General features: G+C 39.9%; 1 protein-coding gene across 2 annotated transcripts in view; it reads left to right on the forward strand.

Annotated features, from left to right (window-relative positions):
* Nucleotides 1–27,347, forward strand: part of spock1 (SPARC (osteonectin), cwcv and kazal like domains proteoglycan 1) — a 60,969-nt gene extending 33,622 nt beyond the window's left edge. For both annotated transcript variants that reach the window (XM_061289380.1, XM_061289389.1), the window contains exons 4-12: nt 2,881–2,961; nt 9,814–9,928; nt 12,459–12,591; nt 15,339–15,459; nt 21,929–22,048; nt 22,261–22,482; nt 23,124–23,186; nt 23,821–23,958; nt 26,131–27,347. In XM_061289380.1, coding sequence (XP_061145364.1) covers nt 2,881–2,961; nt 9,814–9,928; nt 12,459–12,591; nt 15,339–15,459; nt 21,929–22,048; nt 22,261–22,482; nt 23,124–23,186; nt 23,821–23,958; nt 26,131–26,318 — 1,181 coding nt within the window. In that variant the 3' untranslated portion in view covers nt 26,319–27,347. The remainder of the gene's footprint in view (nt 1–2,880; nt 2,962–9,813; nt 9,929–12,458; nt 12,592–15,338; nt 15,460–21,928; nt 22,049–22,260; nt 22,483–23,123; nt 23,187–23,820; nt 23,959–26,130) is intronic.
* The last annotated feature ends 69 nt before the right edge of the window (nt 27,348–27,416 follow it).

Raw genomic sequence — 27,416 nt, forward strand, 5'->3', positions numbered from 1 at the left:
CTCTGTCTGCTTCATAATACAATACATTCTGGCATAACCATCTTTGATCTACAGCAGGCGGGGCGAAAAGAATTAGTGTGATACTGATAAGAAAAGACATAGGATAACAGATAATGAGCATTCCGTGCCGTTGTCAAAGAACAGTGTGAGCTGGAATAAGAATGTTTTTTATGTCATGTGCATAGGCATTATACTTTGCTCTGCAGCCAATATTTACTACTCTGATTTTAATGGCTTGTTGGCCACATCATAAAAACGACTCAATACCCTCTTATCTTGCTCTTTCAGGAGGGTAAATGTGCAAGTGTGGAGTTGGGTTGTATGTACCCAAAACTATCAATTACACACAGAGAAACCGAATCATTCTTGGAAATGATAGTTTTCTGAAACACAGAAATGAAAGAAACTCAGTCTGAGAATGGATATCGCTAATTCAGATAAAGGGAAAGCCAAAAAAACTGAAAGCAAAACTTCACAAAAACGTGCGATAAGTGCACAGAATGTGCAAGAGAAATTGAGATAAAGATTGAATGATTGGGTGCTGACTCTGCTGAGTCCCAGTGGGTAAAGTCGGTCATTAGGGCTGCAGCTCCAGTTGTGAGAAACAGACAAAACTAGCTTCAAATTCAATGCAAAATAAAACTTTGAATTACCTGATGCTATTGTGTGTGTGTGTATGTGTGTGTGTGTGTGTGTGTGTGTGTGTGTGTGTGTGTGTGTGTGTGTGCGTGCGTGCGCGCGCGTGTGTGTTTTCCCTATTGTTCACCACAGCCACTAGACTCAAGTGATCATCTTAATGATGACCGTCAATGCCTGCCGTCTTTGCAGCAGCCCAGCAGGCTGGTTAACAGCATGTTGTTAGTGACAGTGGCAATGATTACGAAATTAACATTGGAAAAATATACAGCAAAGCCAACAGAAAAGACCAGAGAGCTTTCCTATAATGACAAGATCTCAAGAGATAAAATAATACAAGGCCTGGGGAGAGAGAGAAGAATGAAAATGATACTGAATAATTGGCTTGCTGACACACAAAATATAACAAAATAGTTTGCTTTTAGTCATCCACGCATCTGTCACCCAACCACACATCCATCCGTCCGTCCGTCCGTCCATCCATCCATCCATCCATCAATCCATCCATCCATCCATCCATCCATCCATCCATCCATCCATCCATCCATCCATCCAGCCAGCCAGCCAGCCATCCAGCCATCCAGCCATCATTTCTCCCACAAAGCTATCCCAGCATGGGGAACTGGAATCTATTCCAGCTAACTAAGGGATTAGCAAATTTAACCCTGCGAGTCAGAAACTAATTCAATCTCATTTTCACACCGACACTGAAAAGGTGGTTTCATCCAATCAAACACAAAGACATTGATTAAATCCATGCAAAACATATGAAGCATACAGTAACATTTCCCACATCAGCATACAGTAACATTTCTCACGTCACTACAAATAAACTCATTGTACTTCTGGTTTTAGTCAGCCTGTTTGTGTCATGATCTGTGTTTTCTTGTCTGGATTTTACGCAATTTTGTTTCCTGTTATGTATATCTTGTTTTCATTTGGTTTGTGTCTTGTCTTTCTTGTTAGTTTTTTTTTTTTTTTCATACTTGTTCTTGTCAACCTTATGTCTACCAATCAGCTCTCTCAGGCACATGTTCTTCACTATCTCGTTATTTCGCTTGTTGGTTTCTTTCAGTCTTTGTTGGTTCATTGTTGGATCTGTTTTTGTCTGGTTTGTTTGTTTTTTGGACATTTGTTAATTTAGTAGATTTGATTACCATCTGTCTTGTTTGCTTTTTGGGGGGGGAAATAAAAATACATTTATTTTGTGTTTGAGAGAATCCTACTCTCATTCTTGCCCTGCCTTGAGCTTTCTTGCCTTGCCTTAAGCTTTTTATATTTGGATTATATTGATAAACCCAATTTGTAATTTGGGTCTTAAACTGAAAAAGCATCAGAAAATAAAAGGTTTCTGTTTTTTGGTACATTGTTGTGCCAGCAGCAATTACGTTCTGTTGCTCTTAGAAAAAACCCTTCTGGCACAGATGCTGTTTAATTGACCTTGTTACAGCAGACATTTAGAAATATTTGTAACCATTTAGATACCATCTGGATGCTTTGTGTCGGAATTAGAAATTGTTTTTGTTTAGGTCAATAACCAAAAACTGTATACTTGATAGCTTCATAATGACACACATACAATAATAAAAGCAATCATAATAATAACACATTTAATTTATAGAGCGCTTTTAAAAACAAGTCAAACACTTGGATGTGGATGGGTTTTTTTTTTGCCTTAAAATTTAGGTTGTACAACCATGTATAAAATATGTCAAGAATGCTGATATCAGATGCAAAGTTTAATCAAAGTTGAAAGCACTATTATCTTGCCCTTATTTATGATGTGTGCATGTCTTAATACATTCAAAGTGTAACCTAATGATGGTTAGATCAGTGTGGCTGCTTTCTGGTATGTTGTGCTGCCATTTACATGTTATCCTATTTGGCGTCTAATCATTTGTGGCAGCCCTAGTTGTGTATTTCCACACACGATGCAGCATCCTGTACCATATTAAGTAACAAATACTAAGTGAGAATAAATCAGCAGTTGCTGATGAGATGCAAATGACTCGCCACTGGTAATAAGTACTTGACTCCATCTGATCTTGTAAACCGTGCGCACAGTACACTGGAATACTGCACGTTGGTTCTGGGTATCACTGCAACATTGAGCATTCAGTCATTCTCAGCGGAATGTTCTTAATTAAAAAGTTAAAACAGACTGCATTACTAGTGTGATACATTCTAGACTAGATGCTCTTTGTTTCAGCAATATTGACTTTTATTTTTGTGATGTGGTTTTAGAGCGCGATACTAAGCCTGGAAGATATGGGCACTCAGGGACCAAAACCCACATTGGTTCCGGCAAGAAGATTTTACAGGATGGTGAGTTTGAGAGATTGCTTTAATCAGGTCCAGGTGGTTTTTCCTCACCATAGGTTTTGTCACGAAGCAGCTTTAGCTCTAAGGTAATGAATTTACTATATGTGGCATACCATCAAATGAGTTGACCACACAACAGTCAAGTATTCAAACACAGCATTGTATGATCTATGTGTTATTGGCAATAAACTCCACTGTTTTAGTGCCTTAATTAATGAGTGATAAAGCTTTGCAGCAGTATGTAGGAAACATAATTTACAATGTGCTTCAACTGTTCCGTTCCCATAAAACTGTGAGTCTAATCCAGCCATGTTTGGTGCAATGGCTTTCTGCTCTCTGTCTCAGGTAGAATTCAGACATGTCAGTATGGAACAGAGAGATAACCAAGCGCACAGTTTGTCGTCTCCTGCAGATAGAAGCATGGCTAATGCGTGCAGAATTATCAAAGACATCCCCTTGAGGAACATGGAGCTATTTCTAGGGTTAGCTTCAGCACTAACGTCATTAGAGTCGAAAAACATTAAATGTCTCATCTAAAATTAAGGGGTAAATGCGATAATATAAATCTTCCCATTGGACCACCTGTCAGTTCTGATGTTTGCAATTTTGCAGAGCTTGACGAGACAACTTAAACGGAGTAAGCTGCAGTGTCGCTTTCACCGATGGGGGATGAACATTGGTCTAAATTCCTTTAATAGATTAAATGAATGGCGGTCCAACCAAATGATTGAGTTTTGGATGCAGCTCAACTTCTGCATCCAGACAGTACATATATTGTAGGATACTTATGAAGTGTGCTTCTTTTGATTGTAACCTAGTTGGCACTTAACATTATATATGATTGCATGCCAATGCTGCTACAGAAGGGATAGGTTTTTAAATCACGTTTAAGTGATATGGAAACACAAATGAGAAGAGAATTCAAATAGTGACAAAACCTATAATAAGTGATGTTTATTAACTTTATGCTACTCGATGGTTTACTGATTTTTCTATTGTGTAACGTTTTGTAACAGATATACATTAATGAGACCTCTTTCTATGCTACACTAACTTTACTACAAGGCTCCAGACAGCTGCTTTGCGTCCAACAGAGTTGGCAAATGGGGAACTGAACACGAAACAAATCAAAATGCAAATTGAAATTACAACTTAATTGTACACATTGTATTCTGCTGAAAGGGTAATTAGAAAAAAGCAATTACATGTTTTGGTATAATTCGCTGAGATAAGATGCATGTCAACATTGCGTAATCTTAGTATCAAGAGCTTATAGAAAAGATATGTCAATTGACAACTAAATTAAATTTCCAAATAGCCCTTATTTAAATGTGTAGTACAGCAAAGAAGGTCTTGTGCCTGGTTATGATATTATTAGATTGTGTGCATCACAGTTTTATTTGATCAGATTATCTAAAACCGTTCATTTTTTTAACAAACCAAACAGCTGTTATTTGTGAACAATAAGAACTTGGTAGATACTTCCAAGAGAAAGCCAAAATGAACCTCCCTTATCTTCTTATTTACATGGATACAATGAGATTCAAGATTCAAGAGATTCAAGAGTTTTTTTTATTCGCCATGATTGGAATTTGACTTCGGTAAACAAATCACACCCTCTGTTCAACATTTAGGTGACTAACAACACTCAGGACATGTGGAAAATGGCAAATATTCTCAGGGGATGTTTGACACATTTAAATAAGGGCTATTTGGAAATTTAATTTAAACTTATTTTTAAAAAATCCATTATTTCTTTATCAGTAGGTGACTTATTGTATACATGGACTACGTACTGCAAGCATTATAATAATTTCTGACATTTGCAAACCAACATCTTTATATTTGTGCTGATTAGTGGCTGGGAATATGCAGAAGAAAGGGCACAAATGATTGGGTGTTCTCCAAGTGTCCACTTTACAGACCTGTGATCTACACGGTCAAATTTAAATAATATGTCCATGAAGGTCTGCCTGCAGGTCCTTCACAAAAAAGGCAATAAGATTCATAGCAATCATAATAATAATTCTAGACTAAAACCAAAACAAAACACTGAAACCGAACACCAACATGTATGTACTCAGTAGTCCCACATGATTGACAGTCATGCTGATTTTTGAGACTTTTCCTCCTTGTTTGCCTTCCCTCCAAGCAAGCCAATCAATGAATATAATATTTATTGCTTGTACACCCAAATTGAGTCAAGCATGTTTTGTTATGTTTGCATGAACCATGACAATAAACAACTTCAACCTGAAATTAATCCATCACGCTATTCCACTTTGAAGCTGCCTTCAAAGCCTGGAATTTAGTGCTCATCTAAAAAAATACTTTGCTGCCAGCAAGAAATTCCAGCTGCCCTGCATACAGACATTTTCACAATATTATGTTTGTTTGCGTTTTCTATTGGTAGTGTAGAGATGATGAATATTAATGAGTCAGCCATTTTCACCCAGATTGTTTTCCCTCTTCCCCCCTGTGTAAATTTTCCACTGATATCCAAGCTAAAGCATTATCTTCTCCGTTCTTCACTTACATCCACAACAATATGATTTGCTCGTGTTTTCAATAATTAATTTTCTGCGTGATGAAGCCGTTCTGTTACTGCATCCTCCCAGAGGCTCTCTGGGTTTTCATCTCTCCATCATCCTTTGCTCCAGTGCCTCTTACAGGCCAAACAGCAAAACCCAGAGGAGTATTGACAATACGGGGAGTGGAGGCTATTTTATATCCCCATCATCTGTTTGTCTTGTTTCCTTCAGTAGCACCCCCTTCCCCCCAGGTAAAATAGAAGAAAGCCCTTTTTAATTAGTCAAGGCCTATAAGTGATCCCTGCGTTTCTAACAACAACCATGGATTTGTCCTCTGGGAATGTTTGTTTGAGCGCTTGTTTATTTAATTTTAAACTTGAGTCCATGATGCTTTGAAGAGTAGTAGCTCATGAGAGGCAACACTGGATTGCAGGTTGAAAAAATAAACATTGTGCACACATACGTACGTAAGCCAAAAATACATTGTTGACCCAAGTCCACCTGTGTAGCAATTACGCTGAGGTCACCCTCCAGTGTCTGACAGGTCTTGTCAGCAATGTAGTCTCTTATGTTGGAGTGTACATTCCAATCAATAGTCTCCATTCTTGCCCCCAAAGGTCATTCCCATGTTTTATTAAGCCTGACTCCATTGGCAACAGAAGCATACCAAGTGACTGTTTCAGTAGAATTAACTGCCAGTTGCAATTGTAGTAAAATTTTACAGCTTATATTGCACATTTTTATTCCCAAAGTCCTGTTTGAAGTGTTGCAGAGTTTTAATGATGCTGTTCAGTTCTGGCTTGAATATTAATGATTTTTCTTTTCTGCACAATAAATTGTCATGTTTTTAGCCTGCTCTCATGAAAATCAGCACAAAGATGCAAAACCACTGTCACATAAAATCAGTTAAGTGGTCCACTGCCTTCAGGCTGATATGAGAAGCTGTGACCTTGTGAACTAAGTTTTAAAAACTGTGTTAATTGGATGCCATAGAAGCACTGAATATCATCTCATGACTGTATGGTCTGTTTGTATTCATCCAGTTTGAATTCAAGGAGGAGCTTATTAGTGACATCAACCTCTTAGATAGAAGAGCCCGCCTCAGAGCTTCCAGACTCTGCTTCCTTGTGGGAAGGCATATCGGTTGATTTTGAGGATGTCTTCAAAGTATCCCTCTGACTGACTCGCAATTTTCCGACTCGAGTTTAGAAGCCCCATCCCTCCATTGGTGCATTGTTTCTTCCTCCTGAAAGGACCAGACCAGAAAGCAGGCAATAACGTAAAAAACAATCAATAATTTATTCGTTCATCTCGTGTACCGCTTGTCCTCATGACGAGCGCGGGTGCGCTGGAGCCTATCTGATCAGTCTATGGGCCATAGGCGGGTTTCACCCTGAACAGGGTCCCACCCAATCTCAGGGCGCCCATAGACAAACAAGCATTCACGCTCACAATGACACTTTGGGACAATTTTGGAGTGGTGAATCGGCTTACCGTGCATGTCTTTGGAGTGTGGGGGGAAACCGGAGTAACCCGAAAAGAAACACGCGGGTACGGGGAGAGCATGAAACTCCACACAGGAAGGCCGGAATGGAATTCTGTACCTCCGAACTGTGAGCCTAACATGTGCCATCGTGCCGTCCTCTTGTCAATGATGTAATAAATTATCACGGTATTAGCCAAAAGTTATTCTGTTACAGGACTTATGTTATTGGTCAATTAGGGTCTTTAACATGAAAAAGGGCAAACTTATTACATTTTGGGTCATTATTACGTGATGAACTTCTACAATTTTTTACATATTGGGAAAATAGAAATTAGAAATCAAAAGTAAGGCAGAAGTTAGCCATCAAATACAAGTTTCAAAAGTAAGAAAAAAATGCATGTAAACTGTAGTCCAAGGCTGTGATGATGTTTTCAAAAGAAATCAAAAGAAATGCCATCAAGTACAATTTACAACAGTAAAAAAAAAGTTAACTATAGTCCAAGTCTTTGATAATGTTTTTTTCTTTTGGCTTGGCTTTCGAAAATAAAATAGAAAAACAAGAAATGTGCCCACAAGACATGCAACATTAGTGCATGATGAGAATCAAGGTTGAGCGAGCTAAACAACTTGTGTATTAGATTTTCCAGCTGTGCACAGCAAGCGCGTTGCGAGGATAACAATGTCCGTAATATTTTATCCCCAGTCCTCTGGAGCAGGGTGTAACATTGTATTCAAGTGTGCAGCAGTGTGTCTTTCACACATATAGGCCAACTGCAACTGCCAATCATCTGTTATAGTGTGCTGTAAACGTGACAAATGACTGCCTAGCTCGTTAACCAGGAGTCACAAGTAAGTGATACTCACAGGGTATTAACCGTAGCTCCTGTCACTTTATTTAAAGTTAAGGCACAACTTGTGCAACGTGCGCATGGCTAAAGTTTTCTTTCTTTTGGTATTTTCGTTGAGGGGCAGAGGTAGAAAGGTATGTTTTCATCATTGTGGGAGTGAGCACTTGTTTCATGGCCAAAGGACACCTCATTACCTTTAAATTCAGAACAAGAGAGACGTACAATCTTTGACGTTGTGGAAGCACAGACTCGCTAGAGTCTATGCTGAAGATCAAAGCGCGCCAAGTACATTTACAAAGCCCCTATCCCACTGAGCAGCGAACAATTGTGTGTTTTCGAAGGCAGCAAATGTTGCTTTCTTTCAAGGTTGCAAATGTTCACCAAACGGCCGCCGGGTGTTTGGTAGACATTTGCCTGTACTTTTCCTGTTGCAAGGAAATTTCAAAAGTTCAAAATTCTCCTGTGACCACAAAAATCACTAAAACTCTTCACAAAAATTGGTTATGAATGAGCTGAGCAAGGCGACCAAATGCAGCTTGGACCAGGGTTTATTGAAGGGAAAGGAGGTGGGCAAACAAAGACACAGGCGGGATAGAGACTCATGGCCAGCAGACAGGCAAACAGAAGTCCACTCGGACACGGAACAGAACTGACCGTGAGCCTCCACACAAGACACTGGACGAGCAGGACAGGAACACTCGGCGCAGACTCAGACAGGAGACAACAGTAGACACCGACAAGGAGAAAACACGGTCAGGGTTTAAATACATCAGACAACAAGAGGGAGCAGGTTACAGACATGACGGTAACAAAAGAGTGTGGCTGAGGGAAGTTGCCGGCCGAGCGTGCTCTGGCACGGACATGACAAAAATTGGCAAACATTTTGTGAACATTTGTGGCTTCGTACACCACCTGCGCAACAACTTAGACCTGCTCCGAGCTGGTCTACGATCTAGTCACTTTCAGTTACCAAATCATCACGTGTGCAGGGTTCGTGGAAAAAGCAATGCCCTCGGGCTGCAGGACCACCTAGAATGGCGCAGTGCGGTCTGCCAAATTCCCAGAAACAAAAAACTAGACACGCCTTGGCACAACAATCAAGAAGGGCCAGTTTTTATGCCAAGTGCACATGCGCTTTCTACAACACTATAAAGTCTAACATGCTTTGGTGTTCTGGGAAGAGTTCTGACTAAGTCATTGTGTACGTATGATGTGTTAAGTGTGAGTATATTGTGTGACTGAGATAAAATCCCTCATTTGTATGGCTTTGTCTTAATTTCCAATTTGTTTCTGAGCAGAGGTCACACACTAATCCTTAATTGTCCTTCACTCATCTGTTAGCTGGATACAAACTTCATTTCCCCCGATATGTCTGCCTTCTCATCCTCTTAACTCTTCTTGCCCTTTTTGCTACATTCGTCTGTCACTCCCCTGTGGTGATAAAGCCATTTTGAAGTGAAGTGATATAAGATGACTTTTTTCCAGACACTGATAGATGGAGGTGAGGACATTTCCAAACAACCAAGTGGTGTAAAGACACCATGATATGTAATGTGGTTTTGTGTCAGTGTATGTTTTGCAGAGTGTACGGAACAAGCTTGGGTACAACATATGGTGCGATATATTACGAGATTATCTCACCACGTGGGTTCAGATACAGAAAGCCATCAAATGTCCTTTGACAGACACAAGTACTTGGTGGTTTTGCGTAACAATTTCACTGAGGGTAAAACCATCATCATCACTTGGAGGGTAAAACCATCATCGTCACTTGGTTGTCTTCAACATTAATGCTCATGAAGTAGCTTGTAAATAATGCTGTATTGTGGGATCAGGTCAGAAAAATAGTTGGATCTCCTCAGATGCCAGCTGGGTCTCAAATACAAGCTATTATCCTTCGAATGAAGAGAAAGACATTCGGTTTTGTATGATGCTACCAGTAACATGGCAAGGACTTGTGCAGGCTTTCATTTTTTCATTTTTTCTCAAGGTTCTGACACCACTAAGGACCCATGTCTGAAAGTGCGCTGCCCTCCTCATAAGGTGTGCGTCAGCCATGACTACCAAACAGCCATATGCACCAATCACAAGCAGCCAACTCACAGGTAAGGAACTGCTTCATGGCCTATTATGCAAGCTGCTTACAAGTCACTGTTCCACGACACTGTGCAGATAGCAGGATAAGAAAACGCTACAAAATGACGCCTCTCTGCTTCAATGAAATGCTTAAACATATTTGCAAAACCAATTATTTTTTTGTCAAACAATACACTTATTTGTAGACTCTGTGCACTCAGGCAAGGCACCATCGGCTCTAATTTGTTTGTGCTTTCAACCTTGCAATGATCCCAATTTTAATTCTTTTCTTCCAAAATGTTTCATCTTAAAAAAGTCATGATCCCTAAACCACATCTGAAAGTAATTTTTTGTTACTGCTTCGTGTCATTGGTTATAATTGATTTCTCATTAGCTTCCAAGTCATTAGCTTCTAAATCAATGTGTTTTGATCCTTCCCCCTTATATTGAACTAATAACACATCCAATTTACCGCTTAATGCATCAAATGATTCCAATGCAATCTGGATTTTGCTAACACATCACTCTCTTATGCCACAGACCATAAAACAATTTCAGCCTGCTTTAAATAGTTTTCATGAGTTTCTAATTTCATCATTTCGGGTACAGTAACTTTGGTCCTTTATGCATACCGTTGAGGATTTTATTTGAGCTGATGGCTTCTCAGAGTCCCACGTCACGCTGACTGAAATGGCACTGTTAGGTTTAATACCATTTTTGGCCTCTTGGGGTTTTGTTTAAAATGTGGACGTACTATGTACTGTAAATAAAGGATAAAACAGGGGATATTGAGCTATCTCAGGGGTGGTCAACTTTGACTTAGTGCAGCTATTTTTACAATGAAACATAAACTATACTGCATTTGTTGGAGTTATTTTGATGTAACGGTGCATTTGTTTGATTTCCATTTTTTTCAATATGGTACAAATACATTTTTTGATAAGATAAAGTTAACTGCCACCCACTATTCACTATACAAATAGAATGCAGCTCAGCCTCTGACTAATGGACATCAAAATTAACTAATTAAGCTCTACATGAATATCATACAGAAAAAATGCATGGTGCAAACGCAGCAGAATTTTAACCTCTCCCAGGATCGTCAGATTTAACCAAAAAAACAAATGCCCTTAGTTTTTTTACAATATACTGAGGGCATTTGTTGTTCAACTGTGCCGCCACCAAAATGTCACCCAGCCTGCCTGTTTTCCTCGCTGCTCAGAATTTGCCGAGGAAATTCTAAGCAGTACTATATGTGGATTTGCTGCCCACTAGCTACAGAGGCTTGCTTGTTACGGTGGCTAAAGTTTTTCCCTTTTGCCTTACAGAGCACACAGTTATTAAACCTCAGCTTAATTATGGAAAATGAACTGCAATTTGAATGTCTGTACACTATACAAAAAAGCTTCCGGGCAAATTTTCAGACTGGGATTAAAGTGCGCTATAATCTTTGCTACCTAATTTGACTATCTAACTTTTTGATGCACATTTCCAACTGTTGTTCAGTGTTTGCTAAACTGTCTGTTCTCTGAACAGCAAAATTCACAACAGGTTTTTGAACCACAAGTCAAATATTTCCTGGTTGTATTAGATCTGGTGTTTGTTTCAACATGCTGGCCACATTTTAATATTATTTAAGACCAAGATGACGCCAAACAACTAATCAACAGTACCCTGTATTCTCAGAGTTAAGGGGCCATTAACTTTACAATCTCACCTAGTTAGCAGTGTGTTGCACGGATTATTGACACAGAACAATAAATTGTGTGAAAAGTATTTTCAGATTGAAAAGTCCCGAGCCGCCAACATGCAGCCAATATTTTGGACGAACTGACTCGTGCCCTGTGCCAACCTTATTTCTATATCTGTCTACAGTGTTTTATTCATGTTGTTTGTGAACTTGTACAGTATGTTGGCGTTTCTATTCTACTGTGTAAATTAATGATTGATGGATGGACCTGTGAGGCACAACCCCTTACTTTTGTTTTTTCAACCCAAATTTCCGGCCATTATTTTATTACACTAGATTTACCTGCAAAAATAACTAAAAGCATTGCGGTATGCTTGCCAAACCAGCTGTTGGCCATGGCAGGGCTTTTTGCATTGCACCAACTGCTTTTTCTTATTGGAATAGTCTTCAACTGCAAATATGTGATCTGTGAGTTAATATCAATTAATTATCAAGTAATATAACTGAACACAGTTAAATGCTGCATCAAGACCATATTCCTATATTAGTGGTTAATACTCCGAGGTACTTGCACATGCCCAATCGCAGACTTAATATAACGATTGGTAAATGGTCAATTATGTAGAATGTGTTAATGAATGCTTTTGTATCCACTTAATCATGTTAAAAAAATATCAAGGGCAATCAATTTCATACAGCTGTTATTTGATGTATTCATCGATACTATCTGGCTTTCGTTCACCCAGTTTGGGCAAATTGAAGAGATGCTTGGCAGGAATACCTTCTCACCTTGGAATTTTATAACTGCCTGTACTTTACAGCATTCGTTTTTCTTTACAATAACATTGTTGATTTTTCTGGTCACGTAGTGTGAAAGCCCGGAAAGGCAGCGTGGGCCACAAGCACAGGCTTGAAGCAAGCACTCACGAGAACTGCAAAGTGTGCTCGTCACTCCGTTCAAATCCCGTGTGTGGCTCCGATGGACACACCTACTCATCGAAGGTAAAATCCGCATGTTCGTCTTTTTTTTTCTTTCTTTTACACCATCATCTTTTAGCTTAACTGTAAGTGGTGGAATAAATATTTATGCTGTTTCAATTATATATAATAGTATATGGACATGTAGTTGATTAGATTTCAACACAGTTTGGAAACTCTTCTTTCTTTCTACTTCTTTCTTGTCCAAATATCAATGTAGTCCATGTCCAGAATGTGAGCTGTCTTGGGCAAAGCCTTCTGATCCTTAGCTAGTTACAACCAGCCACTTTGGTCCTGAAGTCTATTCTCACCTACATGTGGCTGCAAGTAACACTGCCATGGTAGCAAAGTTATAGAAATATAATCATATGTGAACAGGTAAAGTAAGTAGAACTGAGTGTGAAGAATGAATCTGTCAAAAAAAAATAGCAAGGAGTAATTGCAGTACCTTTTATTCTTCCAGCTGTGAGTGGGTTCGCTGACATCCATCCATACTTTTTGTATCCAATTATGTCGCCTATAGTTGTAACATGCGGTGCTTTATGCAAAACCTTCAGTCTTTTGCACTTAAATTGAATAAGCTGGATACTGTGCAGAAAGGGGAGGGGGTACACCACTTACATTGTAGTCCTACTTCTGAATACTTTTGTCATGCCAGTTCTTTTGACAAAGTAAACTGTTAAATGCTGCGGAGGTGACATGTTTTTTCTAATTTTAAATATATTATAAAATGATTGTTTTTTCTAATTTTAAATATATTATAAAATGATTCAAGTCCCTTCTATAATGTGCTCAAGTAGTTGTCATTGATATTTGGTGCATCAAATGAGCTTTTTCTCAGTAATTTTGAGGCGTCCTATTCTGTGAGCGATCTTTGACCGCAGTGTGACCTGATGGGAGAAAGGTTGGGAGTTTGATCCCTGTTCGTTGTGAAGTATCCTCGAGCATGATACTGAACCCCAAGTTGTTCCAGATGCAGCGTCATTAGTAAGTGAATGAGAAAGTCAGTGTGAAGTGCAAAAAGGGCCTTAACAGATGGGAAAACGTCAAAGACCATTTACTATTTACCTCGAGTCTACCTAGAAAAGTGTGGGAGTGCAGTGGAGGCTGGTTTTTAGTGAACCTGGTGTCTTACTTGTTTTACTAACAAAGATAGCTTGAATTGTTTGCTGAAGAACTGGAATATTGAAAGAGGAATGGAAATAAGGAGGAGAAGGACATCAAAATACCTGTTCTCTCTGTGGCAATTGAGCCGGAATGGTACAGTCAGCTAGCACACGGACTTAGTATGGGTTCTCATAGCCCAACATACACTTCTTAGCCTTGAACTCCTTTATCACAGTCTAATCCGTGCCATGTTATTACATTACATGCCCCACTCATTAAAGGCACTCACACACACACTCTGCATCGTACTAAGACATTCTTCGCATCTCCGGAGAGACCTCAATGAAGTCCATTACTCCTCTCCTCTATTTTTACTCGTATGACTCAGGTGCTAAAACACAGTTTCATTAAAACCACATTAACCCCTGGAGAGTGACAACTATAAAGATTCATGGGGTGTCTCTGTGTGTAGACTGTGACTGGGGGAGGTCATCCATCCATTTCCTGGACATTCTCGCTTACTCTCTACCTCTCCAGGCAGCTAATTCAATATTTTGACAGCAGTACAGAGAATTTTTTATCAACAAATGTCATTTAAGGTGGGGCTCTCTGGATTCTTTTTCCAACAAAAGACATACCAGCAGCAGAGCAAAGCCCCAAATATTGATTTTTAAATATACTCAATAATTTAAAATGTACCCCTTCATAAAGATGATTTTATGAGAGTAAAAACAATCAATCAACTTTAATTACAAACTTGAGGTCCAGGCAAAGACAAATGGGATAGATACACAATATAAAACAACAAGATCCAATAGATGGATGGGTGGATGGATTTCCACGGACAGAATTATGCGAGCATTACTGCACCCTCTTCTTAAGCACTCAGAAAAGATAACTTTTCTATAAAATAATGACAAAATCCTATTAAATATGATTTGGATAATAATCTATTGTAAAGTAATGGCCAAGGTTCTTGTTTTTGTTGTTGTTGTTGTAGGCATAACTTGCAATGCGGAGTCATGATCCTCATTAGGAAACACAAAAACAATTTACATAACCCATCTCAAATGTCATTCATCTTAGGAGAAATAGGAATTACTTACTGCTGACACACCTACAACGAGATATATTTTCTCTCCAATTACTTTCCGAAGAAAACCATCTTGCATTACGGTGTGTGCTGCAGCTAAGAAGTGTCACTGGACATCTTGGCATCTGATGGTCGTTTCTGTATGGCTTCTTAATGGGCGCTTCTGCCACAAGATGAATGAGTACTCCTAATAGCAAAGTTTATTCTTAATCAGCTTCCACCAAGTTTTATCCTTGCATACTGGAGATTACTTTCAGGGAGTTTACGTCATACCTGTCAGCTAAACTTACATCACTTCCGTAAAGCCTTTGTCAGCAAAATGTGAATTGCAGCATTTAAGGATGCGTGAGTAACCAACCAAAATGAGCTTGTTTTGTGCTTATGCACTTAAAAAGAAATAGTAATCCTAAGAAACGTTTTTTTGTGTGTTAGTAAAAATATTATTAGAAAACCGCATATAAGGAATATGTTTACCATCTATAATAATGTTTTGTTTCCCTTCTGTTTCCTTTGCCACATGAGATTCATTTTTAACTGCAATTAATTGAGTTGTCTTTGAATCATTTTCCAGTGTAAACTGGAGTTCCAGAGCTGCCTTGCCGGAAAGATGATCTCAGTGAAATGTGATGGGCAGTGTCCGTGTTTGCCTGGACAAGTACTTAGCAAAACACCATTGAAAACTGACAAGACTGGTGAGTGCACTCCATATTTTGCTTGTCAAACCATTTCTCCTTTTGAATTTGATTACATGGTCGAATTAATGGATGGGCACATGGGAAGAGCTAGGAACTATACTTGAGTTCACTTGAGTTTTTTCCAGTAATTATTGAGCTCAAGCACCTTTTATGGTGATCCCTCAAAAAAGCCTGTGAACATTTCCATTGCTTTTTTCCTCTCCCCTCCCCCTATTTATATTCCCCCCACTACACAATTTCTCTGACAGCTACAGCGACCAGTGATGGAGTGAGTCTGTGTGTCTTGTTGTTTGTCACAAAAATAGGATTTTGTCTGATAGATGGAGAGATTCTGGGGGAGAAATGCAATCTAAAGTGGTGCAGTACAATAAAGAATGGATTGTTGTTGTTAGAAAATTCTTCCCTTCTCTATGTGGGAGTAGTGGAATGGTGATGAGGAGGATTCTTACTTTCTTCATCCACATATCCATCATTTGTCTTAGAGTGGCGAGCCATGCATCTGGCGCTTGGGCCTTCAGTGGGTACTTACTTACCTGACTTCGTCCACCTACCCACTCTTAAAGCCACCACTATAACGTTCCTGTAATAGAAACCATCAATACTATGTGAAAACGCAATATCAGTACGCAGCAAACCATCTGGGGCAGATCAGAATCAATTTTTATCTAATAAAATGAGAAAAACGTAAACGTCTTAAATAAAATGGATTGTTCTCGCCAGATATGGTGATGACTAAATGTGCGGATGTGTGGAGATGCCATCAGATGGGTTCTGTTAGTCAAATTTGGCTTGCTCTGAGTAACTACGTAGTTGAAGGACAGAAAAACGCTAATGTTTTTTTTTCTGCCCGTTAGCTGGCCCTCAGAGAACAAATTTGAAATCTGATCATGAGGACTGTCAATTCTTTTAAATACATTTTGTTGTACTATATGTTACAGATCTAAACATATTTTTTCACCATTGCTTTACTGATTTATTTCATTTTTTGCTAAAGTGGTGCTTCGTGGCACACTTTGAGGATCATTTGTTGTCAGGCACAATTGTTAGCTTAGTTACTTAGTTCGCCAGCTGGCGCAACTTGCACATCACGTGTAGACCCCTGAGGCATGGAATATATTCCAACCCCAGGAGGCTTTAAGCAGGTATATTTTCACATATTTCTGTATATTTGTGTAAGCATAAGACAGTTGCTAGACGCAATGTGATTTGATTGACAGCTGAGCATGGCATGGTTTCAACACGTTCAACAGGCACGTCTACAGTGTTTGAGTGTGAAGACGTGCTTTCATCACGTTGAATCCTCATTTTAATGCCAACACAACTCATTCTGAAGCCCCTGGGTATATTCAAATGACAGGACTGCACAGAGGCAGAAATCAAATTGGACAAAATACAAGTCTAACATAAATGTCCTGGGCGCCACGGTGTAGCACTGGTTAGCATGTCGAACTCACAGTTCAGAGGGTGCATGTTTGATTCCAGCTCCGCAGAATCTAAGCTATACAGATAGCGTCACTGACAAAATGACGGAGATTGCTGGGGGCTCAGGCTTTAAGTAGCGCCTTCAACAAGCAGAAACGGGTTCCGGTGAACAGTTTGATTACATGGGCGTGGCTGAGAACGATTGACATCGAGGAAAGTTACCGGCTGGGTGGCAGGTGGCGTAGGCACTATCTCCATACAAAAATTGCCTCTGCACATGTAACTTAAGTGTATTTCGAAGGGGTTATTGTCACCCTGTGGATGGATCAGAAATATTTAGAATTTTTCTTAGTGTTTTTTTGTGAGTGTGCCTGTTAAACAAACCACCATGGGGCCAAAGAACGTTCTATTTGCTGACTGGGCCTTTGATAAAGACAATGGAGCAGACTGTAGAGTTCACAAAGAACCTTACAGCCAAGTACAAACGGCAAGATCCACTTCCAGATAATAACCGCTCCCTCTTTGGCATCTGTTATACCCCATGAGTAGTCTTCAATAAAGGTAAATGTTTATTTATGCATTTTATTGGTCATGACTCATTATTTCACATCACAATTTTATTTAAATGACTGTGTTTCCTGTGGAGAATACTGCGTGAGTTTTTAATATGATTTGGTTTTTGTCCAAATTGTTGCAAAGGGATAATCAGGAACAGCAGGGTTCAAGTGTATATACGTACGTGTTTGGTTTGCAAAGAGTTTGGCCCTGTGAACAGAATCAATTTACTTGTCTGGGTCTCTTCCTTTCACTCTCACAGTAAGTTGGCTTTTTAAATGCAGTCCTCACTAAGGTTTCTCATCTCAATGTCACATTTTTTTATTTCTTGCTGACTCTGCCAGTATAAGTGCCACGCTTGTGCATGCGGGTGTGTGTTGTCACCCAACCTGATAGCATCTCACATCAGATCAGTGGCCCAGAATGGTAAACAGATGGAGTTGGCACTAAAGGTGTGTGTGGATTTGTGTGCCAGATTCTGTTCCGATGATAAGATCCAGTAGTTTGAACTTACGTAGGTATTTGGAAGCATAAAAATGCGATCGTACAAACCAAACTGCATTCACACTGAACCTGAAATTGGTTTTACTGTTGTTTTAATGCTGGTTACACATTTTATATGCAGAAATTCAGATGTGGTGTACAATAAAACGACACTGTAATTTGTTTTAATAACACCTTAAGCAATACGATCAAGCTATATGGAGACCCTTACATACCCTTCTACATTTAGTTTCCTCAGTTCTTTTAATTTCATGTATTATTCATGCATTGTCATAGGTACAACCCTAAAATGCTTACACGATTGTTCACTTAGTTCAACTGGGCATCCTTAATTATAACGTCTCTTTAGCATAAGCTATTTACCTTAATTACAGGGACTATCTGTAATGAAATCTCCAGCAGACCTTAATGAGCTCTTCATTAACTCATGATACACTACTGCGTTCTGTCAGACTGGATCCACTGGTTAAGTGGTCCTGCCAAGAGAACTTTCCATGAAATGTCAACACTCTGCCTGGTAGACAAGTTCTATGTTGATTCTTTTTTTTTTTTACATTAAAAAAAAGAGTAATTTAATAAGATCAAGAAATAGATTAAGCGTTATCAGTAAAAAAAACCTAGGATTGCCCCCCAAAAAATACAATGTAAAGTTTTTTTGTTTTTGTTTTTTAAATATTGTACCGGGGAAAAAAATCTACAAATAGATGAATTCATGTTTGCCAAACTGCGGCTTAGTGGGGGTCTACTGTGTATATTTTGGCGCATAATCACCATTATCAAGATGAGCAGTCTAACGTACTGTTTAAAATGTATGCTCTTGACAAAGGACTTCACATTTTAGTGGCTTTGTTTGATCATCATAAAAAATGTTTTATTTGTTTTCTGTAATCTCCACTGTCCACAACAAGAATTAAAGTATTCCTAAAAAACAAAATCAAATATACTTGACTTGTTGACTTTCAGCCTGTTGAACTTGGATACCTCTGGTCTCCACAAGCCTACTTAACCATGCTTTCTCATGTTGCAACATTGTGTTAAGTTGAATGTTCTTACAGTATTCTATACCAACACAGAACATACTTGGAATGATTAAAGTAAATTATTTACTTTTTATAGTTTCCCTAATAGTGACAATTTGAATTATTCACCCATAATTGCACAACAATGAATGGAAAAAGAAGGTAAACATTACATGTTTGTGTAAAGCTACGTGAGAATCCCACTGTAAAAACAGAGGTTGATAGTTTCCAGTCTTCTATTTTATTCGTTGTTTCTTTATACGAATAAACAACGAAATTACGTTTCCTCTATCCCACGGTGACGAGACATAGTACACGATAGACATACAAGTAGACGACACAAAATAAAAACAAGAAGGCACAAGCAATAAATAATAAGTGTGATGAATAAATAATAAATAAACAAATAACACAATAAATAAGAGGAGCAAAACGTAGCCAGTGTGCATACAGCAGACAGTAAGCATAGCGCAAAGTACAGGACACTACGCAGATGGAAAAACAAAAGTACCTCATCAAAACATCATTTGTACGATACTTACGACAATAATGTGGTTCAATTTTACTGATAAATAGCTTGCCGTTATATTACTGCAAGGAAGACTATTGGATGTTTCTAACAGCGTAAAACTGATCATTATCTGAGTCTACTCACCTCACCGTCTGTGAGACTGTGTGCTGATGAAGGGCAAACTAAATCCAGCATGCTGTTGTTTCTTCTTTAATGAAACTGACCCAACTATAGTAGCTCCGAGCCCCTCATAACTTAAGTGTCACTTCATGTTGCACATTCACTGCGCCATCTGATTATCTTTCCCCCAGCACTCTCCTTTCATCTCTAACGTTTTAGAGATTTTCTCTTCAACTATATACAAAAAAATAATATTTACCCATGTGATTTATCAATAAGAGGTTGAGCTCCCCTTAGTTCCTTCTGATTTTATTGAAGCTTTTGGAGAATAAAGAGAAGGTCCTTTTCTAATGCACTGTGACTGTGTGGCAGTGCACAAAGATGTGCTTGGTGAGGGAAAACTTGAGAGCCTTGACCAAACAAACTGCATCAAACACTTTAAAAATGAAGAAAAACAGAGATGGTGATTTTGATAGTCCAGCCCTGACGTAAGCCATGTAGAAGAGAAAGCGCTGCATCTTCTACTTCCGTATCACTTTTGTTTATAAGTGACACAGAGGATGAAGATTTCGTTGGATTTGATGATTTGGAGTGGACACGGATGGTTTGATAAACTTGTTAGCATGTTATTTATACTATAGTTATTTGAATAACTCCTAATATGTTACGTCAAGCACTTTTCAAGATGTCATATGTATCCGTTGTTAGTGTTGGATTTTATCGAATAGATTTCCCCCAAAAATGCGATTTATACTCCGGTGCAATTTATATATGTTTTTTTCTTTATTATGCATTTTATGGCTGGCTCGATTTATACTCCAGAGCGATTTATAATCCGGAAAATAAGGTAATGCACATGGTTAGATAGACCACTACAGAGGTATTGGTTCCCAGAAACCCCTAAGAGAGCCAGAAAACAAGTCATCTGTTGTGAGGTATTTATTTCCAGCTTTCTTTTTGACACATTCTCTAGCCCAAAACTGCTTGTCGAATATTTGACAGTGACTGCTCTGTCAGAAGCAATTGAGATCATAGCAAGTGAAGGAGAAATCAGGGACCATCGACTCTCCTGTTGTCGTGCAAAGTGCATGAGACTGGAAAGCATGAGATGGAGAGCCGGAGCGGTCTTAGAAGTCAAATCAAAAGATGAAAAGGTGTGAAGAGGAGGTGGAGGACAGGGTGAGTGGATATCAAAGCGAGACACAGTAGCACTTATCTTTGGAGTTGATAAGGGGATGTGTTAGGGGAGAGATGGCAAATGAATCTCTCAAACCAATTTAGGTGAGGAAAAGAAACAGGAGACCAGAATATCCAAGTGGGTTTTCTAAGTCACAGGAAAAGTCGGTGTGTGATATAAATCGGTGTGATGAAGCTCTGATGAGTATGGGAAGCTCAGAAAATGCACAGTGCAGTTGGGTGATAAAGACGGGAATTGAACAAGTCTGTCACGGGAAATTTGAGAGCAATGTCGAAAGTCCAATGTTTCACTGAAGGGATGGAAGACAATGAAGAAAAAAGACGTACTTCAGAAAGAAGTAATAAAGCAATATTTGATGTGCTCTGAGTTAGATAAAAGCAACGAGATGACTTCTCTGCACAGTTGTATTTCGAAGGTGAAAGCGGATCATTTTCAACTGAATGGAAGTATTAGTTCTCTGCTGCACATGGTAGAAATCAAGGACGTGGTGAAATATTTTTTCATACGCACAAGTAGGTGTCACTTTGACTTGGGTGGTGAATTGGTCATCTGGAATGTTTCAGGTTGGATACACTCAAGTCTGGTACTCTTGTTAACTTTTTAACAGAACATAAGAGCCTCTAAAAGTGACGGGAAAAAAATGCATGTGTTTTCTTGAGCTGACCAACACAGCGTATCCCAAATAACCAATCATACAAGGCATCTACTCAGCTATAAAATATGAAGAAGTAATGCTACAAATACAAGAAGCTAGTCTAAGCTAACCGTTTAAGTTTATCTGGTAGCTACTCTCTGCCGACAAACTCCTTGGATAACGTTATGTGCACACTCAACACAACAGTGTCCATTGTTGTCTATCGCAAATCCCTTCACTGTATGTGATGTGTCAGAAAACCTCCAGGACTGATGTCACTTAAAATGTATTTCAAACCCTGAGTTTCTCCCATCAATGTGCACCAGATCAACCAGCACGTTTACAAAGATATTTTATGACATTTGTTCAGTGCTGGTGTCTTCACGTTCTCACACCCCTGCTCCCAAATTGGCTCACGTGTTGTCTGGGTTTGGTCAAGTGAACCTGCGGTACCTGAAATACACTTTGGATTGATGAGTCTTCATGTGTGTATGTTTGTGTAGTGTGCACTGACACACAGCTCCACACTCTGGCTGCCAGACTCAAGGACTGGTTTGGAGTTCTCCACCTCGATGCCAACAGAGACCTCAAATCCACTGACAGCTCAGAGTCAGCCGCCGCACGTGAGTACATCGGCCCTCTGAAGTGTTTGTGGCCCCTTTCTGTGCAGCACAGCAGCGTTTTGATCCTCACGAGAGATGGTAGTGATGTTGACAGTGACTCTGTGCTCTTCTCTCTCGCGTCAACAGCCAAGCTGCACTCACACAAACACACACACACAAAAATTACACACTCTAGCGTTCACTCGAGTCCTGTCTCTGCTTTGACTTTTTAGACTTTGACACGAGCATCTTACCCATCTGCAAAGACTCTCTGGGATGGATGTTCAACAAACTAGACATGAACTTTGACCTCCTGCTGGACGATTCCGAACTGAGCGCCATCTACATGGACAAGTACGAGCTGTGCATGAAGCCCCTCTTTAACTCATGTGACTCCTTCAAGGACGGCAAGCTGTCCAACAACGAGTGGTGCTACTGCTTCCAGAAGCCCGAGGGTGAGCGTGGAGGGAGTACGTTTGGAAGGATAATTGGTCATATAAAAATCTGCTGCATTTAAAAGGCATTGCGAACTCGTCAATTCTCACACAATGATCAGACCAGTGACTTAAGTAACAAAATGCTCACACTGCATTTCATCATCAACATCAATGCCGACTCTCTTGTGATGTTGCCCAGGAAGCGTTCTTGCACAGCCAGCAAAAAATATTTGACAAATTTCTCCTTTCTATGTCTGAAGCACAAGCGGAATGCCGCAAAGTGCAAAGCATTTTGACTTCCTTGCAAGCAGTGTAATAATGTTTGCTTAATAGCTGTCTAACACGTTTTAACATTCCAATTAGAGCCACTGCTGCAGTCAATTAAAATGTCAATAAGTCACACCCTTCTCTTCATTAGATGTCTGTAGAGTTAAATTGCTCAACTCACAAATCAAATTAAAATGGCACAATTATACTCAACAAAAATGCAAGTGGCCCAACGATTCAGTCTACTGTATCTATCTAGCTAAATATTGAAAGCATGTTGTTACCATCAGACCATTTGCATGAACAAAAACATTTTTAAGTGGTGAAAACAATAATAAATCGAGGTGATGATTGCAGAGGATAAAAAGGTTGATGACCATCTTTGTGTGTAGGTTCGCCTTGCCAAGCTGAGAAGAGCAGGATCCAGAATCCAAGTCGAAGAAAGAGCCTGATAGGTCAGTTACATTGAGAGCTGTTACTGCTGACTGGCCACAGTATTGCCTTGAGTACTACTGTGGGCCTCATTCAAATGTAGTATGGTGAAAACCATCAGCACAAAAACACCCCGTCTCCACCACTTTTACACTTCCCGCCAACAGCACGTGCAGTCCTTTAGCGTGACGAGTAAACATGCAACTTAGCCGCTGCTATTTGGGATCCATTTTTGCGGTGAAACTGGGACAGCGCAAAGACAGGTCCTGTCAGACTGCAAGACATTTTAGTGTTGACAGTTTTGTGGAGTTTCCTACTAAATTCTCCAGAGAACAGGTTTCATTTAGTGCCATCTGTCCCAGCTGCACACATTGCTAACAACAACAGTTTGAAAAACGAGTCTGGCCGAGTGTTTGTTTTGTGTTCTTGTGCTTATGTGTGAAGCGTGTGCGTTATTGAACCCGACCGCCTGCCTTTAAACAGGATGTATGGCTGTTGTCCTGCAAGCCTCTTGGTAGTAATTGCTCGGCCATCTCCCACTGTGAATAAAAGCACTTCGACATCTATCAGCCGGTCTCTTTCTCCACCTTTTCTCCAAATGGCCTTCCTCTTGTGTGTCCCTGAATCTGCCCCATATATTTTGTGGTCTACCTGCAGGTTCCTATATTCCGCGTTGCACTGAGGAGGGCTACTTTAAACCGACCCAGTGTCGTGGCAGCACCGGACAGTGTTGGTGCGTGGACAAGTATGGTAATGAGATCGCCGGCTCCAGAAAGCAAGGCAATCCAAACTGCGGTAAGACAACGACATGCACACACACACAACAAGCGAACAAATTAAAGATTTTTGGTTATGGTGTTGCCCATCCAGCTTCTCTCACAGTAAGCAGTTTCGTAATGGACTGCTGTGTCTCTAACTTGGTATGGTTTCTGATAAGGGGATTCATAAATGGTATTCAACCTAGCCCCAACATTCTTGGATTATTTTTATGCATCAGCAGTTGTTTCGGAAAGCAATAGTAAGAGATCCTCGGGTCAGTTGGTTGTCGGATTGTGTCTACTTCTGATATTACGCATACGGATGCAACTTTGATAAAACACCAACGCTGTGGAAGTTAAGTAGGAAAATTTGTCACACTTGTCAGCAAAGTGCAAATGTCAACGTTTTCAGTCCGATTAATATGAATAAGCGGTAGAATCCGAACAACAATGGATACCTACCTTGATATACGGTATATGAAGAAAAATAGGTTCTCACACATCCCACATTAAATTCCTCTAAATTTGACACCCCGCAAAAAAGAGTGTTTAGTTTAAGTGATGTATGTAAATACAGGCTTTTAACTCATGAAAAATCAACCCGTTCTCACTGCTCCCAAACGATGGCCGTGGCCGCTGAATGTGTTAAAGCAATGCCCCGCTCAACTGCCAATCAAATACCACAATTCTTTCTTATACCTACACATCCCTCCATTTTTTACCTTCAAATGATACCTGCTTAAAGGTGGCTTTAATATACCCCACTGGGTCATTGAATCACTTGTTATTTATTTACACACACAACCTTTGGGATGTTCAACATCAGGTTCTCAAATTTAAATGCCAAACCACAAAAACACACCAAAGAAATAAGTCAATTCAAGAGTGTGACCTCACCCTGCATTAAACTAATAGGTAGCAGTGCGGTTGCTTTCAGCTCAGTGGCACAGACATGAGCTGGTTTATAAACAATATGTGCCACTCAGTCAGCCGCAATGCATTTTCTCTAAATCCAGCCTGTGAAAAGGCTTTTTGAAATTGAGCTCTGTGTAAATTTGTGGAGCTGTCAGGTAATGCATTTTATACTGTATGTGCGTAGGATTAAATGTCGACTCAAAAGCATTTGTTCATCATCAAAATGTGTGTCAAGCACAATGTTATGAAACAGCTGCAGATTTTCTGAGGATTCTTTTGTGTGTTTTGAAATATGTCAGAGGTTACATACACGGAAGTGTAAAATCCCACACACAAAACCATTTATTATTCACTACGAAGCTGAACATTTTTTGACCATCACGTATACACAGCAATGTAAACAAATAATTGCTAAGATTAATTGTCCTGGCCACTGGTTGCAAGGGAGTTTGTCGGACAGTGAAAAAATTGCACATCCCAGCCACACCGTGACAGGAGCTGAGGGCAGGAACGGAAACACCCCTCTAAAAAGCGCAACGGTTACCTGCTGCTTATCAGGGGGAATGCATTCAAGACCCAACCAAGATGAAAAAGTGAAATATAGAGAAGTGATGCTCAACCCGTGTGCTGTGGCACAACTATTTATTAACTATTTAAGGCACACAAATATGTGTCTTGGCTAAATTAAGCACGTCCAGATTATTTTTGGTTCTTTAACAAACCTATCCCATTTGGGGTTATTTTTTACCCAACTTTGTTAACGCCCGAGCGTGGGTGGGTGTCAGTGACATGCACACTTAGGTAATCTCCACTAGCAAATGATGAGGATATAGTGTCATCAAATTGGGCTTAGAGGTTCCAGGAAGAAACTAGTTCTCCTAAATCTTTAGAAAGAGACATCAGTGCTGAATCTTAAGACAATGTCCAAGACAGAGCAAACCTACAGAAAGATGGAACAAAGCTGAAATCTTGCTCACTCATCAAGTGAAATAAGTTTTAGTATATCTTGATCTGATCTTCATGTTTACTTCATTTTAACTTTGTTTTTGTGATGTGTGGTGTACCGATCTGTAAATAAAAGAAAGCACTGGAATGAAAGCATCTCGCTTGTCCATTGAGCAGATGGACAACAACAGAAGCAACATCAAATTGTGATAGTTTGTCACGTATAACATTCATTTCAATTTCAAATTACTGCTCTACATTAAGTATAAAGTCGGTAGGTGGAACAGCAACATCTGATGGGGCGCTGCCAATACATATGAGTGGCATTTGTTTGCCATATTCGTTATAGATGAGGACCAGGAGACATCGGGAGATTTTGGCAGCGGTGGTGCAGTCATCCTCCTCGATGACCAAGAGGAAGAAGCCACGCAGGCTCGACAGAAGAAGAGACGGGGTCGGATCCACCCCCGGGAAATCACAGAAGACGACGACGACGAGGAAGATGACAAGGATGACGAGATGGGCTACGTTTGGTAGCTCCGCCCCCCCCCCCCCCCCCCCCCTTCGGTTCTGACACTGTCGTCGGCCAACCGGGAAAAGTCCAGCACAGATTTGAAGCCATTCCAGCGTCTCTTCCAGCGGCCGTGGCAGTAGTCCATCTTTTAGCTGAACTCGCTCCTGTAAACTTCGTTCCTCATCCGACTCTCTCTCGCCGGCAGACCTCATTCTTTCTTTTCTAATGTCTCTCTCAAGACAGAGCGGAAACGGAAAGCCAGTTCCATTTTAGCAGTCCCTCAATGCAGATCAAGCTCAAGCCTCATTCTTTTCTGCTCCGTCCCGCAAACATGCAATTATTAACATGTTTAAACGTTTGTCTTATCACAATGGCCTCGCTCTGTTTGCCCCTAATACAAAAGCCAATAACTTGGATGTAAATATGGAGAGAGCAGTCCCCGCTGTACATTCTTACAATATTCTTCCATACTGTCCATGTTCATTGATATTCCTGCAAATCCACACGTTCCGAGACGGCTCCCTCTTACTCTCTCCCTCTTTTATTTCTCGGAAGATTATAAATGATTCAACTGTTGATCTTGAATGTCCCAGAAAGACCAGGTAGCAATGAGATTTAATGTGTCGTCGTTGTTGTTGCATGTTTCTCATCGTGTTCCTGTAAAAGAGAGATTTACCTGGCTTGGCTCAAAACAGAACGTGACGCCTATTTGGCTGCTACAATACTATGTTGCTATGTTGATGCTGTCTAGTGTCCTTTATTTTTTGTTCTTCTCCCAATCTCAGGAGGTAGGAAGTTGCATTGCAGAGCGATAACAGTGGACGTAAGCAAAGTGTCATGACAGCAATTTGTTATTTTGCCAGTAGGTGAGCTAGGGCTGCTGAAACTGTGCATAGACACTGAGAAAGGTGCTGCCCCTGAGTTGGGAGGAAGTCGTGGGAGCAGAGAAGAGGCTGTGTTCTGCCTCCCAACGCCATGTCGACCAAGTGAACGTTTGTTTGTTAGTTTGACAATTTAAGTAAAGTTGCACTTTGGGTGTCTTTTGAACATTACTGCTGTCTGTGTGATCCGTGTCTTCACATAAATGAATGTCCTTCCTTGTTCAAACATACGTACATATA

Source organism: Syngnathus typhle, linkage group LG1 (genome assembly GCF_033458585.1).
Source record: "Syngnathus typhle isolate RoL2023-S1 ecotype Sweden linkage group LG1, RoL_Styp_1.0, whole genome shotgun sequence".
Taxonomy (NCBI): Eukaryota; Metazoa; Chordata; class Actinopteri; order Syngnathiformes; family Syngnathidae; genus Syngnathus; species Syngnathus typhle.